Source organism: Melospiza melodia, chromosome 6 (assembly GCF_035770615.1).
Source record: "Melospiza melodia melodia isolate bMelMel2 chromosome 6, bMelMel2.pri, whole genome shotgun sequence".
Lineage (NCBI taxonomy): Eukaryota > Metazoa > Chordata > Aves > Passeriformes > Passerellidae > Melospiza > Melospiza melodia.
In genome coordinates this window covers 12,838,331-12,862,043 of record NC_086199.1, presented here as the reverse complement: position 1 = coordinate 12,862,043, position 23,713 = coordinate 12,838,331, and the positions used below count along the sequence as shown (strand labels likewise).

The following is a 23,713-nucleotide window of genomic DNA, read 5'->3' as shown; positions in this document are numbered from 1 at the left end:
CAAAACCTCCGTGAGGCAAAGACAGTTTCCTTTATTCTGAAAAAGAGAAACTTGTTGAAGGTGAGCGAGGTGCTGATGGTAGGCATCGTTCTGTGGCTGTTCGCGTGATCTTCCTTCCGTTTTCGGAAGGGAAACGTCTCGAAAAGTAATAGCTGATTTTAAGAGTTTTAAATTTTGGGTCTTGCTGTGAGTGTCTTGCTTAGAGCGGATACATTGCATCATATGTTAATGACTGTCTGTTATGCAAACCTTTGCAGGTGACTGTAGTAATCTGTGAGTAGTATCTGTAGCTGGTTGAATTGGAGTAAGAGCGGGTTTGTGCCTGACAGAAATAAAGGCAGCGAGTGCTCGTTGTTTAAGCTGAGGCATGGCTGAATGTCTGTCATAATTCAAAGACCAGAAAGGTGCCTGCAGAGCCTGGTGATCTGCATCTGTGTCCACAAAGTGCTGGTAAACACAGGCAAGTAGGAGACCCTTGGGGTGTATTCAGTTGCTTTGTTTGGGGGATGGTTTTAGATGCTGCCTTACTCTGTAAACTCACATTGGTTGTCTCAATTTTGGTATGTGAAAGAACACTGATACATTTTTTCTTTAAGTAATGCAAGTGCAGATCACTTTACAAAGCTTCTGCCAAGTGGTTGCTGCTCGGGGTATCCCTGGGAGCAGGCAGGTGTTTAAGGCTCACCTCACCAGGGCCTTCCCTAGTTACCAATAGTCAGCTAATCCCCCTAACTTGCCAAATCTCCCTACAGCCATCACTGAACTGCTTTTTCCTAGTTTTATTGACAAAGTAGATGGAAGTTGTTCTACTAAGAAATAGCAGATATTGTTGGAGATGTATCCTTGAAGTCTCCTTATTAAACAGGTAATAGCAAGGATAAAACTTGTGGCTTTTTCTTTGATTGTATTTGCAATATATGGTGAGGATAAAGGCAAAGTTCTTTATTCCTTGTCTTTGAGCATAGGAAAAAGTTCTTTCCAACAGGCCAGGCTAAGCACTATTCTTCTTTACTCCTCTTTGAGCAGGAACTGGAGAACACAGTTCTCTCTATTTTTAAAGAATTCCTCTTTCTTTTCTTCAGGGTCCTGAAGTGACTCTCTGAAGACTTCATTTTTGAAAATTTAAACAGCAAAGACAATTCTGTTTTAATAAATGAAGGAGAATAAAGAAAATTCCAGCCCTTCTGTAAACTTGGCAAACCTGGACCATACAAAGCCATGCTGGTACTGGGATAAGAAAGATTTGGCACACACACCATCCCAGCTTGAAGGGCTTGATCCAGCTACGGAGGCACGATACCGCAGGGAAGGGGCCAGATTCATTTTCGACGTGGGAACACGCTTAGGGCTGTATCCTTTGCACCCCTGTTGGTGTGACATGTCTTTCTGAATGGTGGGATTTCAGAATGAAATATACAACAAATGTGATAGACTCAGCTGTTCAGATGTTTAATTGCTAATCAGAAATATATTTGTGTTGAAGTGCCTTTTGATGTGATGTGTTCCTACACAATTTCTATCCAAGGTTCCAATTTGGAAGTAAGATGATACAAACTTTCCAATTAAGAGTAACTTCTGTGAGTTATGAAACTCTGTTTCAGTATATGAATCTACATGACTTCTCAAATTTTGAATTTTTCCCCCAGCTTTCTAGATTGTGCCTTTGAGGCTTCTAACCTCTGCCTCCCCAGTCTTGGCCCTTGGTGGCTGTTTTTTTGTTTCATTGGTTTGGGATTTACTGTGTGTAAGTTCTCCAGACTGTCCTACTTCCTCTTAGACAGCCACTTAAATTTTCTGCTTCCTATATGCTTGTGCTCCTTTAATCTCCTTAGTTGTTTCTTTAATAAGGCATGGTGAAGACAAAATTTTTACCTGTCTTAAAGTGAAGAATGCAGAGCATGTTCAGATTTTAGCTGCATTTTTTAGGTCTTTCCTCCATGCCAGCCCTTGAATATGAAGTGATAATTGTTCTGTTCCTTCGTGTATTCACTGCTGGATTTGACCTTCTCTGAGGCAGGTATGGTGAAACCCAGGGGTGACCTTATGTGCATCCTCTTGGAAATACAGTCAGGACTTTGCACACCTTCAGCAAATGCTTTAGATATCAGCTGCATCTGGGCCTGATCACAGTGTTTGCACAGCTCTAAGGGCTTTTGTGGCCTTTTTTTTTCCCAAAACTCCTGTTTTACTTGCAGTGTTTTCTAACTGGTCACTGAACAACCAATTACTTGAAGTACTTGATAAAACATAGTCCATTGTGCATGTTTGGTTTTAAATTTGTTTTGTGTGCTGTTTGAAAGTCCTTAATTTGTACCACAGACATTATGACACTCTAGCAACCGGAATAATTTATTTCCATCGCTTCTACATGTTTCATTCCTTCAAACAGTTCCCAAGATATGTAAGTATTTAGAATATTGATGACTTAATTTAGTGATTGCACTAGGCAGGGACTATTTGAAATGGTGATTAATCACTTGGGTGCTACAATTGCTGTTCACTACAGAAAGATGGAAAATTGGCATTTTTTTCTTTTAATTATTGCAGCTTAAAGTTCATTGTTCTTTCCTGTTTACACATTTCTGTTTATTCCCAGAAATGTATTGACATTGCATGACTTGCTGATATTGTTCTTTAGGAGTAGCAGCTGTAGTGCTGGCACTTCTGTATTAGCTGAAAGAAAAAAAGAAGTGTAATACAGTTTTAAAACTGCTTGACAGACAGCATTGAATTGGGACAAATTGTGCTTTAGGTTTCTGACCTTGAAATGAAGTTGTATAAAATAGACAGTCCTCCAAATTCTGTGTATTTCCTCTGAAAAAATAAAAGTTTAACACTATATTAAAATAGAAATTAGTATGCTCATTAAGTCTTTCCTGGGAGACTTCTACAGTACTGTTAATGGAAACAGACAGTGCTTTTGTAATGCTACACTGTATTGCATATCTACATGCAGACCACTTTGTGAAAGTCCTTGTCTTTTTTCAGGTGACAGGAGCCTGCTGTCTCTTCCTGGCAGGAAAGGTTGAAGAAACACCCAAGAAATGTAAAGACATAATTAAAACAGCTCGTAGCCTGCTAAATGATGTACAGTTTGGGCAGTTTGGAGATGACCCAAAGGTAAAAATACTCATGTTGGAATTGATTTCATCCTGTTGTACTGTACTGTAGTAAAGTGACACACACTCAATAGAGCATTGACTGATTTTCAGTTGTTCTAAATTACATTAGATGTTCAGCATGCATTTATTGCTCTTATGGGTAACGTGGTGGGTAGCTATGAAAGTAATTCTTCCTAATAAAAGTAGCTTTGGGAGCTTACTAATAATTGTTTTCATTGAAAGTTTGCATTTTATTTCATGTAAATTCTGATATTATTTTGCAAATTAAAGTAAATTGAGTAATTTCAGCCAGAGCAAGAAATGTTACCAAGACATAAATCATCTGAATGGGATTTTAGGAAGTAGTTAATAGTGAATCTTAAATAAGAGAACTAGATCTCAAAAGCATTGAGAAGTTTCTTGTTTACAGCACTGACTTAGCAAAACGATGCTTTTCTTAAAATTTGTTTATTTTAAATAGCAGAAGGATTTGAAACTTTTGAGTGAAATGTGGTAGAGCTTATATTTTTGTTGTGATTGTGTTTTTGGCAATTTCATGCTGTGTCTAGTTCAGTTCATTCCTCTGCAGAGGAATGGGGATTTTAAACATCACATCCCCTGTCCTCACTCAAATAAATGTGAAGAAAAGGTACCTGAGTTTAAAATAATATTGTAAGTTGGAGAGCTTTCTGTTCTCCTTGGGGACAAACGGGGCTGCCTGGAGGTGCTGTGAAGTCATGGCCAGTACTAGCATAAAGTATTTTTCAGTGAAAAAATAAATAATACTGTGGTTACCTTGTAACTCTCTATAGGAAGAAGTGATGGTACTTGAAAGAATCTTACTACAAACAATAAAGTTTGATTTGCAAGTGGAACATCCATACCAATTTCTTCTCAAGTATGCCAAACAACTCAAAGGTAAAATATTGGCAGGGTGAGCAAGTAATGCCTGTTACTGATTTCCAGAACTTAATATATTAACAGTGCAAGAATATTCTACTTCCAGGTGTTTGTCCCTCCTAATTTTATGTCCTATTTTTTTTCTGATTGCTTTTCAGGAGACAAAAATAAAATTCAAAAACTGGTTCAAATGGCATGGACATTTGTCAATGACAGGTAAGATTCACCTAAGAAACATTCTGAAAGTAAAATAGTTACTGTTGCTTACATTGTTCTGGTATTGGATATTTTTTTGACAAATATTCCATTTTTTTTTCTGCTTGTTACATGTTTTCTTGGTCATGTTCCTCAGTTTTTCTTTCCATCATTATCCTGATAGTTCTATTGAGCACAGAATCTGGAATGAGTATGAAGTAGACCAATAAGATCTCTGCAATGTTGTGGCACTAATTTAGTGCTACATTAAAAAGAAACTTACTGTTTGAAAGGGCCAAACCAAATTCTTAATTTCCAGAATACAAAGCAGCTTCTTGCCAAATCTATGATATATTTTACACTCTGAAAAAAATAAGTCACTTCTGAATTCCATCAATATATTTTTAATGTGATATTTTGGTAATAATGAAATAACCATTGAATTCACTGAGGAATACAGTTTTTAATTCTGGATTTACAATTTCTTGAATAATGAACTTGTAAGAATGACATCAATTAATGGGAGTGCATGTAAAAGCATTTCTCATGTGATATTGGAAAAAAACCAGAACAACTTGACACATTTTAATCTTGTTCAGGGGGATTCTACAGAGCTGGGCAAGTTAATTTATTAAGGACTTGAATATTACTTTTTATTTCCATAGCAAACCCTTCAGAAAATGTGTAAGTGGTCTGACTGTCCAGAAATTATGAATACATGGCTTTCAGTCATGCCTACAGCAGTAGAACATCATGAAAAAGAGGTGTATTTTTAATCATGTGCCTGATTTGAATTAGCCCTGTGTGGGTTCAGATTTTGTAAACTCTCCAAATTATTTTCACCAAAATTAATGGGGATCTCAAGAGATGTTTACTTCAGCTGCTGTCAGTCTTACATGTAGAACAAAATTATAGCATAACTGTCACTGTTAAGCCTGTCAAAGTACTGTAACTTATCCATCAAAATTTGGACACCATTGAACTTGGAATTAGATGGTGTTTAATATTTAAAAACCTAATAATTAAAATGCACTTCAGGAAAATGCTTGCATGAAGTTGGAGGGGTTGTTTCAAGTCATGCTTAATAATTACCTCTGTTCTGAGGAGCCTATATTGTGCTTGGTTAAAAAGCACCATGTTAGAAGTTTACTTTGGTTTTGGATCCTGGGAAGATAATTCTGTGCTTTGCACTACAGACCCTTAGAATAAAGGGTTCTGTTCTTACACAGCCACAGTGAATTCATGGAAATTCAGCTGGCTGGCTGGATTTAAAATTCTGTAAACAGATTGTATGTACAGAATCTGTGGAGAAAATAGAGAAAAAATATTTCATCATTTAAAATTGATATCAAGAAACAGTAATTGATTATGACAGAAACTTAGTTCATATCAATAATACCAATAACATCAATTGTTTTAGCATTAGCTTTAACAAAGTCTGTTCAAGAGATAACCTTTTATATGTTGATCTAAAACTTGTGTTGTGCTTGACAAATTGCTTTACAAGTTCTTGTTGGCTGTTCTGTGGGGTTTTGGGGGTTTTTCAGTATTTGTTTACATTTTATTGACAAGCATTTTACAAGCTCTAAAATCTGATTTGGCACCTGATTTCATGACAATGGTAGTCGTGAAAACAATGATTTTGTAAACTCTTTTGTTTAACAAGGCTCTTAATTAAAATTGCCTGAGAAGTTAGAATTGTGGTGGGACTTTATACCCTGTTAATTATAGCTGCTGTTCATTAAAGTGCATTTGGACAATCAGGTAATCTGCAGGGTTGTGTTTTGCTTGGTTTATTCTCTGCTGCAGCCTCTGCACTACGCTGTCCCTGCAGTGGGAGCCTGAGATCATTGCTGTTGCAGTCATGTACTTAGCAGGCCGATTGTGTAAGTTTGAAATACAGGAGTGGACATCCAAACCAATGTACAGGCGCTGGTGGGAGCAGTTTGTCCAAGATGTTCCTGTTGATGTTTTGGAAGGTATGAAAACCATTTCACACAATATTTCTTGTAACTGTGTGGCCTAGGTCATAAGTAAATGCAAATAGCATTTTATCTAGGTTGCAGTCAAAATAACCTCGTGTCAAGTATGTAACTTGGGTTGCATGTGCTGTGCCTTAATCAGGTTTTAAATAGAACTAGCTTAGCTTAGAAGCATATTTAATCATCATGATTAGTCTTTTGTTCAATGTTTGCTTTACAGTTTGTTTAGTTTATAACACATGTAATTAGCCAGAATTGTCATGATGTGTTTTCTATTTTTTAAATTATTATCTACTCCCCATTTTAAATAAGTGTTTCTACAAACACTGAAACTAATGAAGCCTGATTTCCAGCAGTTTTCCCATTGATAATTGTTCTCTTTGACCAAATTATGCTAGGATGGAAGGTTTTTTGTCATGTACCATGAATGATGAACAGATTAAGGGGGACCTTTAGCTCCTAACATGTTGGAAGAAGAATTTAATGCTAATCCTTTGCTTAGTTTCCTAAAACTTTTTTGACTGGCCTAACAAGAGATCTGTGTTTTGACATATAATCTTCCACGTGCTTTCTTGCTGTATTACTGTCCTGGGAGTGTGGCTACCTGTCTCTCCAGGCACAGTAATGACATACAGTGTGTTATTACCAAGACACTGTATTCTTCTTCTGAAAGTGTGCATATACATATTGCTCAGGATAGGCAGAAGAAACTCAGAAATGCAATTATAAGTTGAAAATTAATCTGCTTTTAAAAAGTTATTTCATTCATTATTATGATGAGTAATATTTGTAATGAATTTTTCCAAAGTTGATGTCCAGTAAAAATCAGAGTTGATAATTGTGTTAAATATACACTTATACATTATAAGGCTGTAATACTTTGGAATTTTCTTTCTTTATTATTAAGATATCTGCCATCAGATCCTGGATCTGTACTCACAGGGAAAACAGCAAATGCCTCATCATACTCCTCATCAGTTGCAGCAGCCACCATCTCTTCAGTCTACACCCCAGGCACCTACAGTACAGCAGTCCCAGCAATCCCAGAGTTCAGAGCAATCCCAGACCCAGCAGCAAAAAGAGTCTCAGCAGTCAGCACAGCAACAGCAGCAGCAGCAGCAAACACAAGCACAGCAATCTAAAAAGCCCTCTCCCCAGTCAAGCCCTCCTAGGCAGATTAAAAGACCAGCAGTAAGTTGAACTTTAACTTGCAATTTATTTTCAGGCTGATCTGATGCCCATTTGATTTAAAGGCCACAGTGTGCAGAAGACTTGTGTTTGCTTTAAGAATGAGCCTTGTAATTAATTTTATGTAGTTGATTTTCCTTGTTTATGTGGCAGCTTTGTTAATGCCAAACAGCCTTTACAGTCTGACATGTGACATTCTTACCCCGCTTGAGCCAAAAGCCATGGAGAGGCTTTGCAGTCAACATGAGCTGTTCAGGTTCTCAGTGCTTGTGGTTCTGGGCTATCAAACTTCATTGTGTTCTTTATTAAGCAGGTTTAACTTAGGGAGGGTTTCTTGTGCTGCACCTGAATGTAGAGATCTGCACAATGCTGATGAAGACATTATTTGGCTCTGCTTACTAATATTAACAGAACAGTGACTTCTAAAGTTATGTCAAAATTCTTGAAAGAAAAGTATTTTAAAATAATCCTTTAACAGTCGCAGCCTATATATTATCAGATTTTATAGCCTCACTTTGTCCATAATATCACATCATAATTGAAAATAAGAAGCTACATTAGCAGTTGGATAGTGTCACAAGTAGTCTGAGCACTTTTCAACAGCCATCAAGTTCGAATGAAGCTTTCAGATTTTAATGTATATTTCTGTTTTGTTTTGGTTTTTTTTTTTCCCACTTGTAAGTTTAAAAAAGTCTTACCCAAGTCTTCTTTAGTGTGTACTTAGCAACAGGATTGTTTTCAGAAGTACAGTCTTTGGAACAAGTCCATTTAGGTTGTAAATTTTGTTCTGACCTTTTGCTCCAGCTTGCAATGAATGTGTGCCCAAACTAGAGAACAGATATCAGAGAAAAAAACCCAAAACAACAACAAAAAAAAAACAAAACAAAACAAAACCTTGAAGTAAGCAGCAAATATTGGAATGAAATGGAAGTGGAAAACTGCAGCGTCTTCCTGATGGCAGCCTCCGAAAAATGACAAAACTATAACTCTGTAAAACCGTGGTATTGTAAGTGCAGGATAGAGCTTACTAGAGGAAAAACCTGCTGTGAAGTTTTTAGTTGTTGCACTGAACTTTAGCATTGTTCAGGATAGAAAGGTGATAATATTAATAATTTGCTTATAAAGTGTGAGAGTTCTTTATAGCTATTACGTATTTCTTATACTTTTTACTTCATACTTTTTATGCCATCAGCAGAAATTCTGCTTGAGTTGTCAGACCTCTCTTACTATTTTTCTTCAACAAAAATGCCTGGGGTAGTTTGGCACATCAGAAACTGTTAATAACAATTTTGGTTTTTCCTATGTGTGCCATCTGAGTTGTTACAAATGCTTGTTCATTCCTGTAATTCAGGATCACTCAGAATCTACCATTAGAGTACTACTGATTTTGCCCCATCCCAAATATTAATGAAGTATCTTGTGGAAAAAAGTGGTGCTTTTGCATGGATAGTATCTGTTGTTCTCAAACAGTCACCTCTGGTCAAGCCATCAGTGGAATTGATCTTTTCCTGAAACTAGTTTGAGGTCCATCACCTAATAATCATGGAAAAAGTAGTAGATAGACTCTTAAACAGCCACAACAAATAAAAAGCAAAGGGTGTTTCAAAACTCAAAGGAGTTTTGTAGGAATACACCACAAGCAGCATGAATTTGAGAAAATTAAATGTGATGATCCACAATTGTTCTTTATTCAGAAAGCAGTCTGGGAGAATAAGATGTGTGGTGTTTGAAAGATTTACTTGGTGCTTCTAGAATATTCTTGAGTTAGATGTACCATAAACCTTACTTAAAATCTTTGCCTGCTTCTATAGATAGGGCTTTGCATGACTTCTCCTTTGGTCTGTGCAGAACAGAAATACACTTTGTTCCTGGGGCCAGATTTTCAATTTACATGAACTCTTGTAACTTCCATTACCTTCTGCTGAGCCAAGATGCTTTCAAGCAGCTGAGGCATTGGCCCATGACTTACAGACCCATATCAGATGTCTAAAGCATCTGCACATCCTCTACATCTCCAGTGGTGAAGAGTGCTTGAATTTTCAGTTAATTTCACTAAAAACATACTGGTGAATCATTAGATGTAAATAGTATTTTCATTTGGATTAAACTAGAAATTGTTGTGGGGACAATTTTATTGCTCATGGAAACAGCAGTAAAGGAGCAGTTCCATTGTGTAGATTCTGCTGAAGGTATTAAATATCCACCAGCCTGACAGTAGATAATGTTGATAATTTATTATTGTTTATTGTGACCCTCAGGTGTTCTGGCTGGGGCAGTACAATCTACAGTGCAGTAGAATGACCCAATAAATGCTTATCTTTATTTTAGCAGCTGCTGTTGTTGGACAGTTGTGGCTGCTTGATTCTTTTTTTTTTTTCTTTAGCATAAATGCAGTTTAAATTGGTATTTTTTTTTCTCTCATGAGTTATTTTGCTCCAGTTTCTTGTTCTACTGTAATGGTGTACCTTGATATTGTTTTTTTAATATTGCTCTGTGTTAACAAATGCACAGTAATTGAATTGCTTCTCACCCGAAGTGATCAACTGACTTCACAAAATAAGTGATTTTTGGAAAAGATCCAACAAGTAGTGATTTGCTTCTATTTGAAAGTGCAGGGAGAGCTGATGCAGTTTTACAAGCATGGATTTAGTGCTAGAAAGTCAAGAAAAGACCATCCAAGTAAAATGAAGGCAGCAGATGAATCTATGAGAGTCACTAAGAAAAAACTGTGTGTGTTTGAAATGGTAAGATAAAGATTGTCTTTAAAAAGCGGGAAAGCAGCTGGATGGTGTCTGGAAAATTGAAATGACTATCAAAGGAATATAAGAATGAGGTTGCCTCAAGCAGGCAAAAATTAGACACCAAAATTTTTGAGAACACCCATAAGAATTAAGGGAAAGTACTGTTCAAGTTGGATTGAAGTGTGCTGTGGAAAGTGAAATGAAGGAAACAGAACAATTTGTACAGGTAAAGCTGCTAGAGGTAAACAGTCCCTTAAAAACCATTTTCATTGAAAAGACAGAGAAGCTATGTATTGTACCCCTCTGACCTGCCTCATTCAATCTAAATATACTTGTACTTAAAATTTCAGTGAAGTTCTCTGCTTTTCTCAGAAACCATCAAGTAGTCGTCTCAGTGGGACCATGTAAGCTGGGAAGATTTTTTTTATTTTGTGGTTGTTTCATAAAACTGCAGTGAAAGAACAACCAACCAAACCAATAAAAAAACCCAACCAAAAACTTGTGCTTGAAAGGATGATGTGAGGGTTTGTGGATTTTGTTCAGTGTGCATACATTTTTTTCCTGGCATAACATTTGGATTTTATACAATGCTTTCCATCTGAAGGCTTCGGAAATGTTTTATGCTGTGCAACACTTTCACTGCCCTCCTGTACTGGTAAATAAAGCATAAGAGCCTGAAGTGATTTTGGCAAAGGTTGAGTGACAGGTCAAGGCAGAGCTGGGAACAGAGGCCAAGCCTCTTGTTTCCAGCTCAGTGAGCAGTGAACCTGACCATGACGTGTGTACAGTGGATGATAAATACATGAAATGAGATGTAATACTCAGCAGTGGGAACAGCAGGAAACCCTGCATATAAAATACCTGCTGTTTTTCCAGTCTTTTCATTCTACTGGTTAAACTGGGCTTTCCCAGAGTGATTTGAACTTTGTTCATCTTGCATAAGAAACTATAGAAGCATTAGGTTGGGAAAGATCTTAAAGATCATCAACTCCAGTCATTAATGCAGCACTGTCAAGTCTACCCCTAAACCATGTCCCCAAGGGCCACATCTACACATCTTTTCAATGCCTGCAGGGATGGTAATTGAACCACTTCTGTGGGCAGCCTGTTCCAATGCCTGACCACCCTTTCCATGAAGAAATTTTACCTCATATCCAATCTAAACCTCCCTTGGCACAACTTGAGGCTTATTCTTCTGGTCCTGTCACTTGTTACCTGGGAGAAAAGATTGACTGCAATGATGTTATTCTTATCCTTTTTTTCTTTTTTTTTTCAAACAGGCTGTATCTCCAAAAGAAGAAACAAAGGCAGCAGGTAAATATTAATATTCTATTCATGTTGCTTCCATTTTAGTGTTTAAACCAGAATAAGTAATTTGCTGACATGCACTTAGTTTGTCTGCTTACAGGCTTGGCAGTTCTAAACTATTTTTGATCCTGATAATGTACCTTAAATATATACAATAACTGTTTTTAAAATGTTCCTAACTACAAAACTTAAAATAAATTGAGTATAACTGTGCCCAAAGAGTTCCTTAATAGAGTCAATTCAGTAGAAATCTTGCTAAACTAGTCAACTCTCAATGTGTAACTCCATGGATCATTTGGGAATAGTTCCTCAGCAAGCTGTGAGGCCCTGAAGTGACTGAAGGTACCATGTCATTGAATAGCTGCACTAAGAGTTAGTGGTTGGTAATCAGTGATGTTTGTAGTTGGTTGTTGGCATGGCTGCCACTGAAAGGCACTTTGTGTCAATAGATAGCGTACTGAAAGAAATGTATACTCACTGCAGTGATCATGCCTGGTTATTTTGTTTATTTGGGGGTTTTTCTTCACTTTACTGGTTTGGAACAAAGTAGTTCAGGATCCTAGGATGTACTTCTTAAGGAAACCTGGCACTTATTCCCCTGTAGCTCTGCAAATAGATCCCAGACAGCTGTCTCTTCTCCCTCCTCTCCCTGTCCAATCACTGTTTTGTTTGGTTCATGACACACATTTCCCTAGCTGAGCAAAGGTCAGCTTCTTCTGAGAGCTGTTCCAACTATTTACAAGTTTAAGTTTTGGGCTAGAAAGCATACACTTGCTCATCTTCACTTAGATGCTGTTCTTGGGAGTTTGTCTCTAGTTGCAAAGTCACTTGAACTTGTAGGCATACGTTCTCTTGGAAGACTTGTGTGTGGTACTTGATGCCACTTTATTTATGCAAAGGTGTTGATTTTAGTTTTCTTTATTAAGCATACCTAGTAAATAGGATTTCCACTGTACTTTTGTATAGTGTAATGTGATATGATAATCATTATCATGAGAGCAGAGTTGGAATTTGGAAAATATTGCAAAGCAATAACCAATCACAAATTAATAAATGTTTTTTAGAACCACCGCCACCATCTAAAATTCCTAAAATTGAAACTTCACATCCACCAATACCTCCTGCACATCCACCTCCAGGTAAGCTTTTATTTTCTTAAAAACATTTATTCTTGTTAATTTCCTTGCTTTTCATTCAGGTGGGGGCAGGAGTTTGTTGTCTTGATTCATCTGCTTGGCAAGTAAAAATACAAGATTGATAAGCTCTAGAGGGAATTTCATCATAGTAGCACAGGCTTTTCCAGACAGAACTAAAAAACTTAAAATGGAAACAAGACTATACAAGGTGGATAAAGGCAAAACAAAGCTGCAACAGTTAAAGGCCTAGAAGATGAAAACTAATTGTTAATAGCAAGCTAAAAGGAACTTCTTGATCTCAAAATGATGATAGATGCCACAATGGATTACTAGAGCAGCCTTCTGCTTTCCTATAGAAGTTTTCCATGTTATGTCTGTCGTACAGGAATTCTGCAGGTGTGCAACTTCCAAACAATAATACAAAAAAAAACCCCACCACAGGGGGATGCTTTCTTTGCTGTACCTAAAAAGAGGATTTTTTTCTGCCAAGGAACACTAATACTTCACACATGCTGTATGTTTGCAAAATAAACTGTACTGTTGTAAAAATGTGCTTCCAGCACCCTGATGCATTAGCTGTCTTCCAGTGACCCTTAAATATGACATAAATATTTCACTGCCCATAGTCCATAATGTAACTGTAAGATGGCAGTTTCTAAAGAGAACTAGGAGAGAGAAAAGCAGTGCTCTGAAATATAGTAGGACAATTTTTCTCATTTGTTAAATTCTAATTAAGAATGAAGGTTTTCTAAATACCATGGTCATTATTCCTTCAGTTGTTAAATCTTGAATGCACATCTTGCATCCAGAATGGTTCTGAAAATGAGCAAATGAGGAAATTATTGTCTGCTACAATTTAGGAGCTTGAAGTCACTGAAATCAGGAGTACCACAGCCAGCGTGCCTACCTTGTGTGATTTAATTATGTGGCTTTCCTAGGGGGCAATTTTGCTGTTAAAATCCTACTTAGGCAGGTAATGGATTTATTTCCCTTGTTCCTGAAATTTTCTTTTTTGTTTATACAAGGATGTAATTGTACAAGCACTGAAACATAATCAAAATAAAGGGCAGCTCAGTGGAAAAGTCAGGTGAAAACAAAGAATGCATCTTGACCAAGTGGACTAGGAGGAGGATTTATCTCAAATTCTGTTTAACAGTGTATATGCCACTAGAAATGACAGCCCTGCATATGTTTCTAAATAGCTTTTCTTACTGAACAATTTTGTAGATGCTCATATATACAACCTAGATGTCCCAAAGTCTTTTTTGTTGGTCCTTCTAATAATCTCTCTGACCATACAGAGACGTTGCTGTTAAGTTAGTCATCCTAGTGGTATTACTTACTTTACAATGTCTGCATTAAGAGGGGAAAACAAACAATTCTTATTTAAAGAGAAGACTGCCTAAAGCATGTTCTTTACAGAAGTGGCTAATTATAATTCTTTAAATGCTGACATTTTTATGAACTTCTCCAGAGTGTCAGGTACTAAGTTCACTGAAATTAATCAGTGGGCAAAGCTGATCAGATTTCATGTCCTTCTTACTTACCCTTTGGTTTTCTTTTTCTCTTTCTTTGGTAAACAGGTTTAGAACTGAGCATTAAAGACTTGAGACTTTGGCCTGTGCTCTCAAATAAAGTTTCCCAATATGGGAGGCAGGTGAAGTGCAGAGGGTAATCCCAGGCCACCTCCTGCACTACCAGAGAGGTAGAAAGGAGGCCTGAACTAAAGGTGTAAGCACTGAACTAAAGATTTTGGTATCACAAATCCTATGACATTTTAATCCACTAGTTGTGATTCCATCCATCCAGTCTGTTAATTCTGCTGATTGTACAACAATATTTAAAGTATAAAAAATAGTTATAAGAAAGATGAATTTAACTTTTAGAATGGGAAAAGCTGACCTTGAAGCTTTGATAGGCAGCTTAGTTGGTTTTTAGTGACCTGAGATGGTCTGACTGGATACCATATGGCATTCAGAGACTTACAACATTGAGTTCTCTTTTGCTAATTTACTGGAGGAAAAATATGAAGTATTCAGAAGCTCTTCTTGCCACTATCCTTCAAAAAAATAAATTAAATTTTCTTTTCCAGAGCGCAAGCCTCCTTTGACAACAGCAGTTTCAATGGGAGAACCAGAGCAATCTACTACTGTGGACTCAGTAGATGTGCCAAAGGTCCAGATTCCTCCTCCTGCCCATCCTGCCCCAGTACATCAACCTCCCCCTCTGCCACATCGTCCCCCACCCCCACCCCCCACCAGTTACATTACAGGGATGTCTACTACAAATTCCTACATGTCAGGGGAGGGTTACCAGAGTCTGCAGTCAATGATGAAGACAGAAGGACCAACATACGGAGCTTTACCACCGGCCTATGGACCACCAGCTCATCTACCATATCATCCTCATGTCTACCCTCCCAACCCTCCACCACCAGTTCCACCTCCACCCCCTGCTTCTTTCCCCCCACCCAATATTCCACCTCCTACTCCTGGATATCCTCCTCCGCCTACATACAACCCTAATTTCCCACCTCCGAGACTGCCTCCAACTCATGCAGTGCCACCTCATCCACCTCCAGGGCTGGGAATGCCACCAGCTAGTTACCCCCCTCCTACTGTTCCCCCAGGGGGACAGCCACCTGTACCACCTCCAATTCCACCACCTGGTATGCCACCTGTAGCAGGACTTGGACGTGCTACCTGGATGAGATAGCATGAGGTCATTTGCACGAATATACCTTTATGTTGATTAGGCAGGAGTAGATAGCCAAAACCTACATTGTAAAGATGAAGAGGAGGGTAATCTGTATAATTTAGATGAAGAAATGAGATTAAATGAAAATTTAGCTGATCTGTTAGCAGTATGGTTTATGGTGAGTTATATAGGCTTCTAGATTTTAATCAGCTTTGCAGTATCTATTCTAACTTTATACATTTGACTTAAGTTTAAATTGTCTTGACTTATTCCAGCACTGGATTACTTTGTACTAGCAAAACCAGCCATATTGGCTCAATTATATCAGTAAGAAGAAAATTTCCTTCTAGAAATCAGTGCCTATTTTTAAGTATCAAAATAGCCAGATACTATGATATTTGATCTATAATAAGAAACTTCATTTTTAATAGTAAGTAAACCAACACGATGTCAAGCATAAAAGCTGCTTTATTTAAGAGAGATTCTGAATGCTAGCTGACTGGAATAATTTTGAGGTGTTTGCCTTGCTGATAGTTTTGGTTTGGAATGTACTGGTATCTTAAAATATTATATGTTTACACCTATTTGCAAATTCCTGTACATAATATATATATTTTCTAAGTGTGAAAGTCTGAATGTAACAGCCTACTGTGATGTACATCATAGTTATAAATGGGACTACTTTGTTCACTCTACCCAAATAAAATTGGTTCTGAATTTAGTGGATTTCCAGGTTTTTCATATTAGTTCAGAGGTCATAACTATGGTTACTCCAAGAGGCTTACTCCAAGGTATTTCAGCAGTGGTCTCCCAAATCTTACTCATCAGTTTATTTAAAAAGAATGTATTTTATTTTATTCAGCTAGAAGTATACACTATCACAATCAATCTCTTACTTCATTTTTACTAAAATATTTTAAAAGAATGTTTTACACACATTATCAAAAAAAACTGTACTATTACTTTCCTTCCCCAAAAAAGCCAGAGTGGTTCAATAATAGGTAAAAACGCGTGCTAAGGTCTAAAGAATTTTGCTATATACACAACAGCAGGTGCTAACTTTTCCAGTTCTTTGTAAATCATACAGAAAATATAGCAGGGCTGTAAGATCACAGGTTTAACAGAAATCAAACTTTCAACTGATTTCTAAAGCAGCACAAATAGACTTTCCCCACATTATGAAAAATATACAATTTTATCACTTTACAGTCATGCACTTTGAAAAAGATCAGTAGTACTCTTCCCCCCCAGCTTCTAGAAAGATAAAAGGTCACTTTAACACTGATTTCATTTAATATCTAATATTTGGATAAAAATGTGCCATTCTCAAACAAGGTTGTGCTCAGCAGTCTTATCAAGGTGCGAAGAGCCAACTGAAGCTGGTTACACTGCAGCATTTCAGGAACTGGTAGGGAAACACTGCTTACTCCAGTCACTCCAACAAAAGTCAAGGATGTGATTTTACTTTCCTTAAGCAAGTAAAGTCCATTTGTAAACAGTGGATGCTTTCTTTGCCAGAGGATTGCAGAACCCAGGGCTTCAATCTTGAAGAAATTATCTTGGGCTATTGCCCCAAATATATGAATTTAATGGCCACTATTGCAAGGGATGCTCCCCTCCAACTTCATGTACAAAACTCCTCAGGTAGTTTTCACTGAATACTGAGCGCATAGGTAAGTGAATTTAAATATGCATATAAAATTTCTATTTAGACAGCTGAAAATTCAGCACCCAAGTCATCCTGTAAAGTCATTGAGCATCATTTCACCCCAGGAAGACATTTTATAGCTCAAATGCAATAAGTATGAAGATTGGCAGGCCTAAAAACCCCCAAACAGTAACACTGCAAGGTACAGCACTGCCATGTTCTTCTGCAAAATCAGTGATGTGCATCTTACATTGAAGATGATAAATAAAATCTGAAAAAGGGCAGTACCCTATGAGTATGAAGTTTGTTCAGCTGAACTGCTGGCTACCCTATAAAGTGGCTCTTCAGGATTTGCAGGGCTAATTGAACTCAACTGCAGCACTGTTTCCCTTGTAGGTGAGATCTGCAGGTGGAACAAACAAGCTTTGCTTGAAGTCAATGAATAGATTTTGAGAGAGATTTGAGAGCAGGGAATATTTGAGTGGGAATTACATGGTGGTGAGACTAGTAATCTGATGAGTATAGCTCTTGTCTAGTGAGAGGACCTGCTAAAAGCCTCATATACCCCTTAAATAGCAAGCATGTCATGAACACAGTTAACTCTCTCCAAGTGCTGGCAACACTTGTGTTGCTTTAGTTTAAATTCACTGACACAAGTCAACCTTGTTCCAAATATACTTCAACTCTCTGCTTAATCCAGCAATCAGATGCCACCAAAGTTAAAATGGGCTTTCAAGCAGATACACTAAAGTAACCCTCGTTTTGGCTTCAGATGTTAGGGAATAATGATGCTCTGCTTTACATCACCTTTTCTGTCACAGAAATCTCAATGTATAAATTGTACAGGAGGAAGACAAATAATCACCAACCGACGGTGACTAGAAACTGGAGGTCAAAATAAAAAGCAAGGAGGAGGAAATCCAGAATCCTCTAAAGATGCTTAAAGGAGACAGTCAGACTCTAGAATGGATTTTCCCAGACTCCATGGGATGTAAATACTATTAGACTGAGAGCTATCTAGCTCAGTGTTCACTGACTGAGCAGTAGTAGGAAATAATCTACTGGTGGGTGTGTGAGTGAGAGTATGCACTTGTGTTTTGGGGGTGGTTCTTGGTTATTTTTAAATAACCTACTCAACTGTTACATTTATATTTCTGCAATGAATAATGAAGTGGTGCTTACTCTTACTGGTTATTTTGTATTTTGGTTGTATTCCTTCTCTATTTTTTTACTGGTTACAGGTTTCAGCTCTGACACTGCAAATTCTTCAGCCAGGCAGCTGTAGTTTATTGTACACCACGGGACCAATTACCTTTCATAATTCATAATAAACAACATAGGTTCCTTGGTATTGTATCAGCGCTCCATGTAATACAATACCACAAGTCAAGAACTCAACTGGTAGAACAAATTAATTTAAAAGAAGAACCTGTCCTAATACAGCTGTCTGTAGCTCTGACTGATTCTTGTAGGGAATAAAAAGAAATTAATGGTGTTTGAGGTCATTACATCCTATAACTAATCACTAAAATCAATGCAACTTTTGAAGAGGAGGCTTTGATCTTTTCACATGCCTGTCTTTAAAATTATTTTACACCAATGAGTTCTAATAACGAAGCCCCACTTCCTTGGACTATTGGGAAAGAACAGCTAATGAAATACAGGGACAGCTGCTGTGACAACTTGGAAAAGGAGGGAGTCAAATTCTTACAACTACACAGGCAGCTACTCCACAATAGCAAAATATAAGTCCCATTGTTTTATATACAACCATTTGAAGAAGCAAAACCCACTTGTTTTGGTTCATTAATAAAAATAAAGCTTGAATGGCAGGAAGTAGTCTCACCTGACAGCCTGCATTTATGGAGTTTTTATTCAGCTCTGCAAGGTTGTTGTTTGGTTACTTTACACAGGAACCATTATAGGTGAGGGATCCAGCAAGAACATTAAAAAAACCCACCCCAAATCTTCCTATGTGAAAGATGAGCTGCTTTTGAAGATCCTGTGAAAGCCATAAGCACTGTCAGGATAGCAGTTTCTGCTGAATTATTTCATAGTGAAAGCTTTACAAGAAAAGTGTTGCCATTTTGTAGGGAATACTGTTGTGTGGCTAAGTGACTTCATTCACATTACATCTGTAGAAATCTTGTGTCATTTGATCATGAAAAATTGTTCATTACCACCTGACATGGAGTCTTAGCCTTTATGAACACTTGTGTGACGAGTACCACCGTACAGTGTGGGGCAGTACAAGTGTTTTTAGCTTGCCACTCAGTATTTTACACAGAGCTTTGTGAAAACAGTTGCATGTCATTCTTCAAAACAAGGACCTCCAAAAAAAGTGTCAGCAGCCCATGAACTTGGCAGGCAGTAAGCCAAGGAATTTGAATTGCATTTTCCTTGGCTGCCTGGAGCCACTAACCTGGCTACGAATCACAGACAAGCAGGTGGACAGGAGCAATACAAATGGTGACTTCTCCGCTGGTTAAGGGTTCTTCTTGTTCCTCTTAGAAATTCTCTTGAGTTAGTTAATTCTACAAACAGACCATTACAACAAAGCAGGTTTGAACTACAATAAAAATGATGCAAGTCTGGCATTATTGGATGGTTACCCGGTGAACAGTAGCTCCAGAGCACCACAGCCTGGAAATCAGGCCTTTAGCTGCCATATTTACACTATTGTTACAAAAAAAAAAAAAAAAAAAAAAAGTTGGGAAAAAAAAAAAGAAACAAAGAAACCCTGAAAAACCTCAACCCCAACTCCCAAAGAACAGGCAGCCAGAAACACTGAGCTCTGCCTCTTTAGTCTTCACAGAATCCATCACTTCCAGTTGCCAGGACAGTGTTCCTACAAGGGACCCTTGAACTGGTTTCCTGACAGATGTTGCCTTATGGAGGGTTTGGAGCTCGCAGCATCACCCAGCTTTCGCCAGACAACCTGCAAGAAAAAATAAAGGGTTTGAGGAGAGAAAGACAGGAATTAAAATTTAAAAAAAGTCCAACAGCAAAGCCACTGAGGAATAGCAATATTGTTTTAATTGCAGTCTGAAAGCCAAAACCAGCCCTTTCCTAGAGCTGGGCTGCAGTTCTCAGCAGGGACATTGGATGGCATCTTTGCACCAGTTTCCAAGGAAAGAAACCATTGATGCATTTTTCTAATTAGTCCCTCTTGAAATTAGAACCGTTTTTGCCTGGGGTAATAGTACAAAACAAATACACTAGATTCAGAACATAAGTTCAATGGTAGGTCAACCCTGCCATGCTTACAGAGAAGATGCTACCATGAACAGAAAAGATAATGAAAAAGATAATGATTAAAATTATATATACACGACTTTCTAAAAACATACATTTTATCACTCTAGGGCCACTATTTAAATAAAAAATAAACTGCACAAAACTTTATAGCTGCCTTGAATCTACATGGAATGAATATTTAAAAAGAAAACAGCTGATGATAGACAAATAGAGATGAGTCAGTTTGGGAGGATGAAGTTACAGTATTTTACCTTTCCCCCAGCATAGCTACAAGGGAAATTAAGCAGACAAAATATCCTAAAAAGGAGGCTTTAATTTACTCTTTGCTTTGCTTATAGGAGATGCTCACATTGATTCAGCTCGACAAGGTGCACTCATGTTCACACCTCCTTTTAGGGTTAAGGTGGGTTTCAGAATTTAAACAGAGCATCAGGCCTCTCTCAACTGCTGGAAGGCACTAAATGATGCCACCTGGACCCACCTCTTATGTGGACCTAAAAAAAAAGAAGGCTCATAGGCATTCTCCTCCCTACTCTGGGCAATTGAACAGCACATCCCCAGCTGCAGGGGACAGGGGGCTCAGGCTGTGTTCCAGCAGAAATCTCAAACTTTGTGTTCAAAGCCAGAGCACGGCCAAGGTGCTCTGAGGCTGGAGGCAATGCCATGGCAGCAGCCACAGCAGGGCACAGCACTCACCATATGGGATGTGGCCAGCTCAGTTAACAGTGTGGTTGCCCAAAACATCAGCAGAGTTAAAGCACCCCACACATCATGATGCTGTTCAATGGCTCCAGACAAGATTCTCCCTCTGACATTACCACATGGTTTGGACTCAAACCTGTTCAAGCTGTACAGCTTCAAAGAAGGCAAGCAATTGTTGCTTAACCCAAAGTGAGTCCTTAAGGGCACAGTTGAAGACAATTGCCAACAGGGCTCTCCTAGGCAGGGAGGCAGCAAAGTGGGAACTATCTATTGAGCAAAGGCTGCTCTGTGCAGTGAACAAGGCACCCAGATTACCCAAAACTGTGGTCAGCAGAGCATACACTCTTCCCTTGTGCCTATGGACCTCACAAGGCTTACATGCAGCAGAACCCTGTTCCTCCATACTTTTAAGACCACAAAAGGAACCCCAAGAGCTGCTGGGAGGAGTTCTTACATTGCACATTTCACGAACAATTGCCTTCTCCTTTTCACTTAGGTCTTCTTCATAGTTGTCTTGCATTTGCCTGTCCAAATTTTCATGGACCTCAAGGACCTAGAAAAAAACAGCATTACAAAACCATTATGATCCTCAAACAGTTATGTGTGTCCCTAAGAACATAATTAACAAGTATTTAAATTGGCAGGATTCACAAAGCCTCAAGACAAGCAAAGACAAATGTAACGTCAAGCTGGGCACCTCTGTCCTCCCTGTCCCCCAGCCATGTCCTGCCTCTGTCCCCCCACCTTCATGGAGTGGCTGCTGCCAGTCCTGGGGACCATTGGTGGCTTGTGCCCACAAGTGCCTCTCTCCCAGGAGGGCTGCTGGTAGTCCCACCTTCCAGGCAGCACCCCAACAAGCATGAATGCTGTCCCTCACCATGTGCTGCCCACACCCCAAACCTCCAGAGCAGCTCAAGTGGGAGCCAGCCCTGCCCTGCCACACCCCACTGTCCTGGCCATCCTCACAGAGCTCCTTCAGGGAGAAGGTGCCCAGCTGTGGTCCTCTGATCACAAAAGGAGACTTTAGCCTGGAGCTAAAGGCAGCCTTCTTTTCCAGCTGGAAGCACTGACCCCAGGGATACCCCTCTGTCACATCCCATGCATTCTGACAGTCCCTCCAGACAGGCACATCCCACAAGGTGGGCACAGCACAGGAGCCCCCAGGTTTTATTCTTGCCTCTGTGCTGATTTACACACTCATAACACACTCCTCACCCAGAGCTTCACCACTGCTGAGCCAGGTGGTCAGCTCAGTGTGCAGGGCAGAGATCCTGCAACCACCCAACATCATCAAACACCACGTGCTCTCATTCACCATTGTGCATCCACACACACAGGAAGGTGAACAAGGTGTAGTTGTGTGAATAAATATTCCTACACACCCCAGGGAGGTACAGAGCCATGCTAGGATGGGATTCAGCCTTTGCTGAGGGATGAACAGCACTGGCTGCTCCACAAAATGGGATACCAGGGAAGATTATCCCCAGGTCTGCCTCAGCACAGCAATCCTGCTGCACTCCAAATGAGTTATAAATAAAAATAGGTCATTCTCCTAGGGCCTGCAGCCTACTTGGGACCAGTCTCTGCACAGACAGGAATTATCCACATCCATTCTAAGAGAGGAAGGGCAAGAGGGATGCAAAAAGCATGTACGTGCTGACAAAGAGAGCATCTATTTTCTGCTAAAGAGGAGGGAATTAATTATTGATCCAGCTGGACTCACACATTGAACTTGCCTGTCTGGAGCCTGTGTGCTTGCAGAGCTGGCTGCACAGCCTGCAGGATCGCAGCCTGGCAGGGAGCACAGCCTGGCAGGGAGCACAGGGCTGCCTGCCTGGCAGCCAAACACTGCCTGTGGCCACAGGGCAAGAGTCAAGGAAGCCACGGGGTGGGTTGGTTAAAGATCTCATCAGCCCCAGCCTCTGCTCCCCACTGCCATCCATCCTGCAGGCACAGGAGTCTCAGAGGACTAAAATAAACTGTTTTTCTACAACTTGTGCTCAAACTAAACCCACATTCCTTAGCCCAGGAGGTGTGAAAAGGTGGCACAGCATATTATTTCCTTCAGTGGAAATGTCTTTTAATAGTGTTACCCAGCCAGAGCTGGAGCTGAAAGATGATCAGATGGAAGTTATGTTTGTATTTCATTTCTGAATCTCATTTACCCTGGAAATCATCCTGCTTCCCAGGCTCAACCCATGTCTGGCTAGGCACTTGGTAAAGATGTGTTAGCATCTTGGGTATGGGAAAATGGGATTCATAGTGATAAAATGCAACAGCCTATCCAGGAAAGGCATGTTGGCAGAAAATACACCCTGAAGAGTGGAATAACCTCCTGAAGAAAGACAGGAAGGCCTTTCCTTAGTGCTGACCCAGCCCCAGCTATTCTCAGACCCTGCCAGATGCCTCCTCAGCTGTTTAGAAGGAGCAGGTTAATGTTCCTCCAGTTACAGCACTGGGGAATACAAACATGCCTCCACATCAGCTATCTCTGGATCAGTAAAGTTCAAGGACTGTGCATTCAGTGAGGGTCTAGGAAACTGGGGACTGTCCTCCTGTGCTTTCTGCCACCCCTCAGCCCAGGAGCCTGAAGGAAACACACAAATGCATCCCAGGCTCTAAGGGGCTCAAGCCATCCCCTGCTTTTTGCTTTTCATCACGCTGCACTGACAGCACTGGGCCCTTTGCTGACACAGCAGCCCTTGGTGATCTCCCTTTGTGATCTCCCTGGGTAAAATGCCAGCAGTGAGAGCAGCCTGCCCTGCTCAGGCATGGGGCTGGAGTGGGAAATGCTGCTCTCCTGCACAGGGAAGTTACTCCCCAAAAACAACTCTCACCTTGCTCTCAGTGGGCATGC

At 39.4% G+C, this 23,713-nt stretch overlaps 2 protein-coding genes across 2 annotated transcripts in view; one reads left to right on the top strand and one right to left on the bottom strand.

Annotated features, from left to right (window-relative positions):
• Positions 1-930: 930 nt before the first annotated feature.
• On the top strand, positions 931-15,969 carry CCNK (cyclin K). Its single transcript, XM_063159986.1, has 10 exons — positions 931-1,350; positions 2,320-2,401; positions 2,989-3,120; positions 3,914-4,019; positions 4,160-4,217; positions 6,006-6,175; positions 7,086-7,369; positions 11,388-11,421; positions 12,480-12,554; positions 14,644-15,969. The coding sequence occupies exons 1-10, from the start codon at positions 1,154-1,156 to the stop codon at positions 15,264-15,266; spliced, it is 1,761 nt and encodes a 586-aa protein (XP_063016056.1). The 5' UTR covers positions 931-1,153; the 3' UTR covers positions 15,267-15,969.
• Positions 15,970-16,076: 107 nt separating this feature from the next.
• The window catches only part of CCDC85C (coiled-coil domain containing 85C), a 111,595-nt gene continuing 103,958 nt past the window's right edge, over positions 16,077-23,713 (bottom strand). Inside the window, exons 5-6 of the mRNA XM_063159987.1 lie at positions 21,311-21,409; positions 16,077-19,834 (exon numbers count right to left, since the gene is read on the bottom strand). Coding sequence (XP_063016057.1) covers positions 19,745-19,834; positions 21,311-21,409 — 189 coding nt within the window. The 3' untranslated portion in view covers positions 16,077-19,744. The remainder of the gene's footprint in view (positions 19,835-21,310; positions 21,410-23,713) is intronic.